The sequence below is a fragment of the Coregonus lavaretus genome, assembly GCF_964263955.1.
Source record: "Coregonus lavaretus genome assembly, chromosome: 37".
In the NCBI taxonomy this organism is placed as follows: Eukaryota; Metazoa; Chordata; class Actinopteri; order Salmoniformes; family Salmonidae; genus Coregonus; species Coregonus lavaretus.
Window position 1 is genome coordinate 23,921,690 of NC_140024.1, and position 12,066 is coordinate 23,933,755.

At 46.3% G+C, this 12,066-nt stretch overlaps 1 protein-coding gene across 2 annotated transcripts in view; it reads left to right on the forward strand.

The window, feature by feature from the left end:
* The window catches only part of LOC311111690 (nuclear factor of activated T-cells, cytoplasmic 3-like), a 56,968-nt gene extending 46,959 nt beyond the window's left edge, over positions 1 to 10,009 (forward strand). Inside the window, exons 5-9 of one of the 2 annotated variants that reach the window (XM_084154483.1) lie at positions 57 to 229; positions 401 to 541; positions 6,202 to 6,257; positions 6,435 to 6,561; positions 8,528 to 10,009. In XM_084154483.1, the coding sequence (XP_084010609.1) occupies positions 57 to 229; positions 401 to 541; positions 6,202 to 6,257; positions 6,435 to 6,561; positions 8,528 to 9,786 (1,756 nt within the window). In that variant the 3' untranslated portion in view covers positions 9,787 to 10,009. Of the gene's footprint in view, positions 1 to 32; positions 230 to 400; positions 542 to 6,201; positions 6,258 to 6,434; positions 6,562 to 8,527 lie in introns of both variants that reach the window. The other variant, XM_084154482.1, reaches the window with a different exon arrangement.
* The last annotated feature ends 2,057 nt before the right edge of the window (positions 10,010 to 12,066 follow it).

Sequence of the window (12,066 nt, forward strand, 5' to 3'; positions counted from 1 at the left end):
CATTGATACCCAATCGGGGGTGTGCTGCTTAGCTCCCCTCCCTATCTCTCTTGCAGTATTGACTGTGCTGGCATCCTGAAGCTGCGGAACTCGGACATTGAGCTGCGGAAGGGGGAGACGGATATTGGGCGGAAGAACACGCGTGTGCGAGTGGTGTTTCGTGTTCACATCCCCCAGACCAATGGGAAGGTTCTCTCTCTACAGGCTGCATCCATCCCCGTAGAGTGTTGTGAGTGTCCAGATCCTGTTCAGATGCGCACACACACACATACACACACACACACAGCCCTTTTCTCTCTCACTCACTCATCTCTCTTTTTCTCTGTCTCTTTCTATCTTTCTCATATGTACATTGCTGCCTATGTAAACCCCTCTCCTCTGCTCTCCTCTTTCCTCCCAGCCCAGCGTTCGGCCCAGGAGCTTCCCCAGGTAGAGAAGGCCAGTCTGACCAGCTCTCTGGTCAGCGGGGGAGAGGAGATAGTCATCACAGGATCCAACTTCTTCCCCGAATCAAAGGTCATATTCCTGGAGAAGGGCCCTGGTAAGAGATTTGTACACACAGCGTCTCACACACGGGGGAAGTCCTTGGGGACATCCTTGCTGAGGATTGTGATTGTTTTTCTTGATTATTTGTATTATATTGTATTTTACTTTATTTAGTATATTGTGTATACAGTATGCAGGGCTCCCTTGTAAAAGAGACGTTGGTCTCGATGGTGTCTCCCTGTTAAAATAAAAGTAAAATAAATAAGATAAATAAATATTGCTGACCCACAAGCTGACTCATAATTCACATTGTCGAACAGTCCAAAGGATCAGGACAGATTATTTTTTAAATTGTCCTCTTGCCACAATGGTCTTATATCAGATATATAATACTGTTTAGTTAATCCAAATTAAACAGCTCAAAGAATATCCACAGTAGCAAATACTCTGTAGTTTGGATCCAGTGAGTTGACCCAAGATCTGTGTTGATTTGGGTACTGTAGCTCCATCTTAACGTAACCATTGTTGGGTAGAGAACAACGGGAGTGTAAGGAAGGACCCTTCTCAACATGCTCTGGATAGAACGTCACCATCACCAATCACCTCTTGCAACTTAGAGTTCAAACAGGTTCCAATAGCTGATTTACTGACAGCGGAGGAAGAGTCAGACCCAACTAGATAGAAACACCTGGGAAAAGAACAGTCACATGCCTCCTACAGCCCTGGGGAGCGTTCCACACCATGCTGCTATCCCGCCCACTAGCACTGCTCTACTATTTAAAGCACCTCTCTTTTTCTGTCATCCATGGAATGTTACTACTGAGTTATGTGTTACAATACACACATAGCTCAAGAGCAAGAGCCACTAATAACGGATCTCTATCTCTTTTCTGATTGTATCTGTCCGTCCCAAGAGATAGATAGGTAGCGTATCTGGCTGCTGCTACTGACTGAAACACAGGTCATCACACACCCACACAGTACAATCTACTGCTTACACCTGGCTCTTCAGTCTCTAGTCTTTATCAGTGTTAATATGTAGCCCTGCCCTGTTCAGTGTTGTAACTTAAGAAGAGAGAGTCTCTCTGAGTGTGGTCGGTCCTTCTACTCATACTGGACCTCTTCACTAATCGCTTGGGTTGAACTTAACTTATAACAACCCACTATTTAGCCTCTCTCCCTCCTCTAACTCTCTCAATAATAAAACACAAGGATGGGCGGGTTCCAGGATGGAAACTGTGAAAGGGTGACCGCATTCTGTGAACCAGTCCCTGCCTGCCCATGTAGCTTTGTGAAAGAGGCCAAACTGAATCAAGTTCAAACACGGAGGAGAGTCAAGGGTGCTGTTACTTACTGACTAAGATACATTATTTTGAGAAATTGAGTGGAAACCTTTACCCTAGGAGTGGAAACCTTTACCCTAGGAGTGGAGAGTTTAACCTAGGAGTGGAGTGGAGGAAACTTGGGCCCCGCAAACATGATGTGTGTGTGTTTTGAGGTTGAAAGAGAGAGATAATGAATGATCTGGTTTGTATAAATTGTCCCTCATCACGGCTAATCCAGCCGCTTATTGCAGACCATGCCTGATTGGAGGGAGCGGATGGAGGGATGGAATAAAGACAGGAGAGGAAGAGAGTAGAAATGACAGAGTTTTCCACCTCCTCCTTCCATAAACAGAGTACAACAGTGGAATCACGTTGAGCGTAAAATACAGGTTTATTGTGGTTAGTTAGTTAATGCATAGTCAGTGTTTCCCCTAGGATTCTTTTCAGCAATGGTGGCAGAGTTGGGGGGGATGGGGTCTAGCGGGAGCTGGGTCTTCCTGCGGGGGGGTAGGGTGGGGTCTTCCTGGGGCATATATAAAAATAAATGCAGTGGAAGCGCCGCTGCTAAATGCACATAAGAGGAGGGGAGGGTTCGGTAACAGGGATCCCTAGCTCCAGGCACCAGTTCATAAGAAGTACTACATTACTGTTTATGGAATCTCTACTGGCCTCTTTACTGGACTCTCTTCTTGACTTGTTATATTCCCATTTTTAAAGATGATAAAAGTCACTTTGAATAGAAAAGTTTGCTAAATTACCATATTGTTTTTATTACAAGCAGTAATGGAGGTATTTTAGTGAGTTGGTTGACTGTTAGTTAGGTCAATGGACTTGACTGCACTGCAGTGAGGATAGGGGAGGAGGGGGAGAGGTAGTTGAGGTGAGGAAGGGGAAGTTAGCCATGAGGATGCAGGCAGGCTAGCTACAGCAGGTCTGTCAGTGTGAGGTCTGGTCTTTGGCTCGCTCGCTCATCACCTCTTAATGCTAGGAAAAGCAGAAAGGGCCTTTCCATCTGTCCAGATGAAACAGGATAATATCCAATGGCTTCATGCTGACTTCTATCACTTTATTACCTGCTCGGAGGGAGGGAGGGAGGGAAGTATGGCTCAGAGGAAGGGGAATATGAAAAATGCATTATTATTCTGAGGGAAAAAACATATTATTTGACCAGAGTGAACCTCATCAAACAGAGAAAAAGGGTCCCTAGTTGGACTGACTCTACTGCCTGACTGACTACTGGCTGACTGACTCTACTGACTGACTGACTCTACTGGTTGACTGACTCTACTGACTGACTGACTCTACTGATTCTACTGGCTGGCTGACTCTACTGACTATACTGAATGACTGACTCTTCTGATTCTACTGGCTAACTGACTCTACTGGCTGACTGACTCTACTGACTGACTGACTCTACTGATTCTACTGCCTGACTGACTATACTGACTGACTGACTGACTCTACTGATTCTACTGGCTGTCTGACTCTACTGACTATACTGACTGACTGACTCTACTGATTCTACTTGACTATACTGACTGACTACTGATTCTACTGGCTGTCTGACTCTACTGATTCTACTGGCTGTCTGACTCTACTGACTATACTGACTGACTGACTCTACTGATTCTACTTGACTATACTGACTGACTACTGATTCTACTGGCTGTCTGACTATACTGACTGACTGACTCTACTGGCTGACTGACTCTACTGACTGGCTGACTCTACTGACTATACTGACTGACTGACTCTACTGATTCTACTGGCTGTCTGACTCTACTGACTATACTGACTGACTGACTCTACTGATTCTACTTGACTCTACTGACTATACTGACTGACTCTACTGATTCTACTGGCTGTCTGACTCTACTGGCTGACTGACTCTACTGATTCTACTGGCTGACTGACTCTACTGACTGACTGACTCTACTGACTATACTGACTGACTCTTCTGATTCTACTGACTGACTGACTCTACTGACTCTACTGACTGACTGACTCTACTGACTATACTGACTGACTGACTCTACTGACTATACTGACTGACTGACTCTACTGACTATACTGACTGACTCTACTGGCTGACTGACTCTACTGGCTGACTGACTCGACTGGCTGACTGACTCGACTGACTGACTGACTGACTCTAATGTAGGGCCTTGATGAGCGCAGAAGTTTACACAAGGGGAGTGGAGAATGACGTAAAAAAAAAACAGTGGTTGAATTGAAATTGCATTTAACACACCAGGCATCAGTGTTTTTCCTTTCTTCTATACAAAAGGTCTAAAAGCTATAGTTATTATAGCTGTCTGACTAGCTTAGCCCTCGTTGTTTTGGTAGATATCATAACACATGGACGTGTGTTTTTAGCTCTCTGAGAGGGGAGCATATAGAACATGTTTTCTCTCGGAGAGAGGGGTGGATGGATGTGTGTTTTCAGGTGGGGGGTGCGATATGAGGTTCCTGTTGGAGCTTGTTTTGTGCTGGGCGGAGGACGGTGGCAGTACATGTGGGGCCCTCTACCTCCTCTCTCCTGCCTATTGAATGTCAACATGTGCTGCAGAAATACACTCAGTGTGCTGTATGCTGAAGTCAGACAGAGCTAAGGCACCCAAGGTCATTATTCAGTCATTACCAGAAAGCTGTCTGACTCAGATGGCTAGAGGAGTAGCTAGAGCCCTTACACCAAAAGAGAGGGAACCTCCCAATAGAGATACAATAGCCTAGAGTGGTTTATGTCATAAACCTGTTCTGTTTCCTTCTGTGGGACGGTGGAACCTCCACTGAGCTCTATGGAAGAGTCTAATGCACCACAGGATTACTGGGACAAAGACTGTCATCTGCCTCTGTTAGGATGAGATCAGGGGCATTTCTAAGCCTTCCTAACTAAAGTAGTATGTTATAAGTTAAGAGGAGATCAGAGTAGGGCCATCTACTATAGATGGCCATTAGAAGGGGAAGCCTTTGGAAAGAAAAGCAGAATACTGTAGATGTACAGGACTTAGCCTATAACTACAGTACAGCTATAAGATCCCATTGTATAGATGGGGAGTCTTTCAGCAGGCATTAGGGCAGATCGGTTTTGGGGAAGCCCTTTGGTTAAGTGGAGAAGTAACACAGGTGCAGTCAGATGTAATCAGGCCCATATTGTGAACAGCATGAAACAGCCCCATTTGCAATTGCAAGTTAGTGTGGCATCATGCCATTAAAAAAAAGGTGTAGCTACTTACTACTGTAAGTGACAGCAGTAGTTGTGCAGTAGTAGCTGAAAATATCTCTTTATATAGTAGTTGTGATGATCGTGACTTCTCCTGAACCGCAGCACCAGCCCAGCAGCCCGTTATAATTCTCTCAACTGCTTTTCTGAATGGCTGGATGCCTAAGATGTCTGGCCAGATCATTAGATCTGTAGTAGGAAAACTGGACAATAAGGGGATGTTTCCTTTCCTAAGCCAGCCAGAACTCTGGCAGCACAACGCAGCCCAGCACGTGGTGGACCAACCGACGGAGGGAGGGGTTTTTAAATAAATAGACAGTTATTCCACTCTTCTCTCCATAATGTTAACCAGGCAAGACAATCAGCAGGATATTTAGACTTTGATTACTTTTTAATAGCTGTAAAAATACTCTCCACAGGGTTTCTGTGTCCATAAAGATGACATCATTGAGATGTTTCAGGTCCCCCAGCCAGAACCAATTGAAATCCCTCTGCTTTCCGAAGATTTTCTGTGGTTCATATTAAGCCATGTCTGCTGGGGCAGAGAGAGTCATACACTGACATGATGATCATTAGGAAAATAGACAGTACCCCAAAAGATAACTTCCAAAATATTACACAAGACTTAAAGATGGGTCTGAAAAATAATGCAATGATCATAGATCTTCCTCATAATTAGGTTGTGTGGCCGGGGTGTATTGCATGTTACGTGCATTTAGCTACCTGACTTATTCAGCTTTTTTCAACTCAACATTACTGTATGATCTTTAGATTTGATGGTCTTGGTTTTATAAACTATTTGACATACTATAATTCACTTCCTCCCAGATTCACATTGATATAGGAATTAGTCCAAAAGCTGGCAATTCAATTAGGGGAGGATTTGATGGAGTCCTTTGTGTCACATTTGTCTGTTGACTCCATCTGTTTTGTGGAGGAGTAGCAGGATGAGGAGGAGGGGGGTTGACTCTATGCTGAATCCCTATGGGTGCCATTCTGCTATTAATTCACACATTATTTGAAAAGCAGACAAAGAGCCGAATGCATTGTCTCTCGCCAGGCCCAGACTGGAGTGGGAATGCTGTGATCTTGCTGTCTGTCACAATGGAGTCCTACAATGTGTTCTACTCATCTATCATGTCTTCTCCCTCTTTTTTTCTCTTTTAGATGGAAGACCACAGTGGGAAGTGGAGGCGAAAATCATCCGGGAGAAAAGTCAAGGAGTAAGTAGAACATATGCTTTCTACACGTCTCTGTAGCTTAGCTGTCATATAAAGGCAATATTTTTACAGCTGTTAGATTTATGTAACATTATGAATTAATTATTACTAAAGTATCCTGACCTAATGTGAATGTCTGTGAAAAGTGGAAACGTTGACTGTGTTGGTTCCTTCTCCCAGTCGAACATCGTGGTTGAGGTCCCTCCCTACCACAGTAAGACCGTGACCTCGGCTGTTCAGGTGCAGTTCTACGTGTGCAACGGGAAACGGAAAAGGAGCCAATCACAACGCTTCACTTACCTGTCAGGTAGGAGGATCTACATTCTACACAAATCATAGTGCTTGAATTGCAAGTATTTAGAATCACTGGTGGTTGTGTTCCAACCCATCTTAAACACGGTCACACTGTACAGATTACTAGATCTGGCAACACTTGGTGTTAAGCTAACATCTCATGAACCACATTTATATGATATAGCAATTTTGTCATGTGTGGCAGTGTTCTAAAGACTTACTGGAACACAATCATGTGCAGTCACGTTTAAACCTCCAGTTGCTTCTCACTCCTCTGTTGGCCTCTCAGGGTGATTGACAGAAAGCAGAATCAGCCATGGAAAGCAGCAACACACACACACACACTGCCGAGGCTCCTGTTGTTTTGGAGAGCTTTGAACTTTCCCTCCCAGTTTGCATAGCTGTGGTTAAAGAAGGGGCACCTCCACTAGCAGTTCCAGTTACATGTGCACCTGCCAACCGTTCATGTAAAGCACCATTCAACTCTATTGCTGACTGTTTCTGATGTGAATTTGCATTGACGTTTTAGTATGCAAATCTCTCTGCTCTCCAGGAACATTTTACTGCACACAGGAATTGTGGGAATTTCAAATGGTGTTGTTTGCCTAAAATAAAATCTCTGCATCAAGGCTGAAAATGAGTGTTTTTGACATGTGGATTATGCAGTTTCCTAATGTTTCTGATTAAGTCAAATCGCTGCGTAGTTACTTGATATTGTTATTGTTTTCCAACAATAACGTCAAACCAACATTAGTCAAAACGAAAACTGCGTTGGTGGAATATAATGACAAGTAAGCAATTTCTGACATGTACCACAGGAGTGTGTGTGTGCGTACGTTTAAATGTATGTGTGTCCCTCCACCCACTCTCCGTTTGCAGCGCGTCGCCCACTCATCAAGTGCTTCCTGTTTTCCACGCTACCCTACCAGGACAGCCAATTAGAGCACAGCACAGGAAGCCTGCTCTGTCAGTGTAGATGCCACTATTGTTACCACGGACACCGCACGCTTAATTGTGGCATCACCGGCCCACCTATCACACTGTGCTACCTAGTGTGCGTGGGTAGCAGGGGCCCTGGCTGGCCCGGTTTAGGGATGAACTGTGAGAAAAGAACATCAGTTAACTTATGAGATCTCTTAAGGAGGATGTCATGACTAGAATGAGTAGGGTTCTGAGTTGTTCCTGGTCAGGTCAAGTGGTCAACACAAGAAAAACTTAGTCATTAGGGTTGGCTAAGTATGAATAGATGCAGTCAGCATAATCCAGAGGAAGACCCTTCTGTCTCTACAATATCACAGTGCCTTTCCTCCAAAACAAAAACATGTAAAAAAGCACCCTTTAACCCATTCTACCACAGTATCTCAGTCCCCTCCCCCTCAGAAACAAGTCTTCCTGGCTGTGTTCTCTCAGTAACATTCCTGTCAGATGGAGGGCCATGGGAGGTAGTATGGGTACTAGGGGCTGTGAACTGGTTTGTCCTCCTCCTGGTTTCAGCATGGCTGGAGGGCATTCTGCTTCTCCCCATACTGCAGACAACATGATGGCACCCAAACCTAGCAACATATGCTCCCTCTCTCTGATTCAGAGCTGGGTCAAAATAAAACCCTGCCTGTCACAAGCACCAGATTGGGAAATAGGTTACTGATTGGTACACAGCATAGTTTTGCTGTGTGCTATGTGCTGTTATAAAGGTGTTCCAATTAAGTAAAGATTTCTAATCTAGTTAACACATACATTCTGGTGAACTTGGGTGAACCACAATGCTTTGACACGGTGGATGTTGATTGGGAAGTTAATCCTGAGATTCGGCTATTTGTGGTGTTCCAGAATGTGGTAAAACAACGAATGAGTACTGCCTTTGGTTTCCCATACTGAGTGTCTCTCTCTCTCTGTCTACCGCACTCCCTCTCGCTCGCTCTCTCTCTCTCGCTCTCTCTCTCACTCGCTCTCTCTCTCGCCCTCTCTCTTACTGTCTCCAGTCCTGGTGAAGCAGGAGCATAACAGAGAAGAGATGGAAGGGCCCCCTGCTGTGCCCCCCATGCCCGGTATGTCCATGCCCCTGGCCCATGCTGCCAGCCTGGTCCGCAATACCCACACCCAGCTGCCTTCCCCTGAGCAGGGCCACCCGCCGGACGGCCTTCTGTCCAGCTCTCCCCGGGGCCTGGCTGCGGGCCCCGGCCCCAGCCTCCATACTCTGCAGCCTGCCTGCCCCCTCATGGGCTCCCCCTCCTTCCAGCACCTGCCTCACCTCCAGGGCAGAGGCCTCCACATGCCTGCTGACTGCCACATGACGTTCCATCCGGGCCCAGCTCCTCCCAACAGGCCCTCCTACCAACACCATCCTATGCAGCAGAGTCACAGCCATCCCGGCCACCTAAGCAACCTAAATCACAACCTGCCCTACAACGGCCAGTCCAGCCTGCCTATGAACATGAACACTGGGGCTCCGCAGGGCTATGAGAGGATGCCTTACCACCAGCAGCAGTCTGACCCCGGGGCCTCTCACCCCATGGGGCTGGGTATGGTGTACCACTCCTCCCCATCCACCTCCGCCCAGCAGGCCTCCAGCCCCCACAGCCCCATCCCCACTGCCCCCCACAGCCAGCCCATGACCCACTCCTCCCACTCTGCTCCTCACCTGCTCTCCATGGGCTACCACTGTTCCCCCAACCCCAGCCAGGTGCCCTCGCCCACCCACCCCAACCACCCCATGGGCCAGCCCTCACCCACCCACCCTAACCATCCAATGCAGCCCTCCCCCCAGCTGCAGAGAGCTATGGGGGGCTACCACCCCACCAGCCAGAGGTCTGCCTCCTGTCCCACTACCTCCAGTGCCCCTCCAGCCCACATTGTGCCCTCGCCCCACTCCGGGCCATCCTCCCCCCAGCTCCACTCCCTGCCCTACCAGTCACCCACCTCCCCCTCCCCCACCGGCAGCCCTCTGGGCCACCCAGCACACAGTCCCCAGGCCAGCAGCCCTGTCATGTCCAGCCTGTCCCCAGGGGGACCGGGGCCCCTCGTGCAGCAGCACCCTCTGGCCCCCCAGCAGGGCCCCTTCCCTACGGAGGGGGAGAGCATGAACATCAAGCAGGAGCCGGAGGAGAGCGAGCCCACCTTCAGATCCATCGGCCTGCAGGACATCACACTGGACGACGGTAAGACACGGCTATGTCTATGTCACCCTCTCCATCTCTCCATGTGTCTGTACTCTCTCTATATCTCATTCTCTCTTGATTAGGGGGAATTTAAAAGCCCTTAAATTTCCATTATTTTAATAGCCTTTTAGGATTTAAAAAAAGTTCCATTACATTACATTGTTGCATAGCATCCAGCTAACACGTGTTATACAAAAAAGCTTCTGTTTTATAACACTGTGTAAAAAGATACTTTCCACCAGTTGCTGAATTCTCCTGGGTGAAATTATGTCTCATTATAGTGATTGTATTTCATACATACATCACTTAAACCGGCAGTTGGGTTTTGTACACAGTAGGGTTGTTATTGAATGGTCCTGACTGAGTACAGGAGGATTGGACATCATAGCAGCACAATAGACTAATGACTCTTCACACTAAAGGCCTCATCACAAATAGCTCATCCCCATCTGACACACACACACACACACACCAGTAAGGAGATTCATTACACTTTGGGTTCAGCTCATTTGTACTGACTGGATGTTGCAACAGTGGGAATACTAGGAAAATAGTTTTATACCACAGAGACCACAGCCGCGTCGTTATGCTGCTGCAATTACTGTGTGTGTATGCGGGTGTGTGGGTCCTTTCCATTCTTAATTTGGATGCTGAAGAGGACTAATGTACCTCTATTTACGGTGGTATAACAAACTGACTTGAGAATGATGAGTCTAACTCATTAAAATTCGTAATTGAGTGCCTCTTCACCTCAAGAACACTACAAATCCTAACTCAGCACAAACCGTCAGAGAAACCACCATTCCTCATTTAGTTTCTAATCTGCCACGCACAGCCACTTCTGCTTCTCTGAACCCTGGTCCCGGTCAGTCACATATTCAAATCAACAGCAGTCAAATGGCCCATAGTTAATAAACAGCCTGAAGAGACTGCGACATAAAGTGTGTGTGTGTGTGTGTGTGTGTATGCATCAGCAAGTGCTGTATTGTGTGCTAGCAAGGGCCAGGCTAATTAACACGGCCCATTATCAATAAGTCATGTATGAAAGGCCATCAGACAAAAGTTAACCAGCTGCATAATACACTGCATGTGTATTCATACACACACTCATACACTCAGACTTAGTCGCACAGTTGTGTGTACGCACGCATAATCATAATCAGTATATCCTTAATTATTCGCTCTCTATTTCTCTCTCTCTCTCACACTCACACACACACACACACACACACATTGTTAAAGTAAAGGTCTGGCTGCCTCAGTCAGTTTCCCTCAGACGGTGTAGCTACAGGTAACTGCCAAAATAAAGGAAACCCCAACATTAAGTGTCTTAATACGTAGGGCGTTGGGCCACCACGAGCCAGAACAGCTTCAATGCACCTTGGCATAGATTCTACACGTGTCTGGAACTCTATTGGAGGGATGCGACACCATTCTTACATGAGAAATTTCATCATTTGGTGTTTTATTAATGGTGGTGGAAAACCCTGTCTTAGGCGCCGCTCCAGAATCTCTCATAAGTGTTCAATTAGGTTGAGATCTGGTGACTGAGATGGCCATGGCATATCGTGAAACATCAGCAAGTTGAGCAGTCTTCGTCACTGAAGCTCCTGCTAAACATGCCCCAACATTCACCCCCCAAACTCACTGAGATCTATTCTAGCCATGGTAGCCAAAATAATGGGGCAACTGGGCCTGCCCAGCATTTTTATACATGACCCTAAGCATGATGATGGGATGTTAATTCCACACCAGTGGAAGAAGAAGAAGTGTGAGAAAAGTTATTGACTGAAAAGACTGACATGGTTCACCCTGGGATTAGTAACTCCCTGTCTGAATGAGGCCTAGAAATAGCTTCTGTGCCATGCAGGCTCTGTAGGGCATCCACACACACACACACACACACACACACATACACACACACACACACACACACATACACACAAAACACACGCGCACACTGGCGCTGTAGGACATCATGAAGCAGTGAATGACTGAGCAGCACAGTGCAGCAAAGGAACGGCTGAGTTTTTAGGCGGTCAGAGCAGCACATGAAATATACCACAGAGCAGACCAGGGTTCATGTGTATTTGAGTATTTGTTATTTAAATACCTTTTTTCTGTGTATTTGACTATTTTCAAATAATGTGGCCTGAATTAACTACTTCTATTGGAAGTATTTTAAAGTATTTTCGGTAACACTTTATTTGGATAGTCCATCTGTAGTTGCTCTACTGACTATCAGTAACATTTCAACTAACTATCTACTAACCCTAGCTCTAACCGTAACCTTAATCCTTACCCTAACCTTAACTCTTACCTTAACCCTTACCATAACCCTTATTCTAAACCTAACCATAACC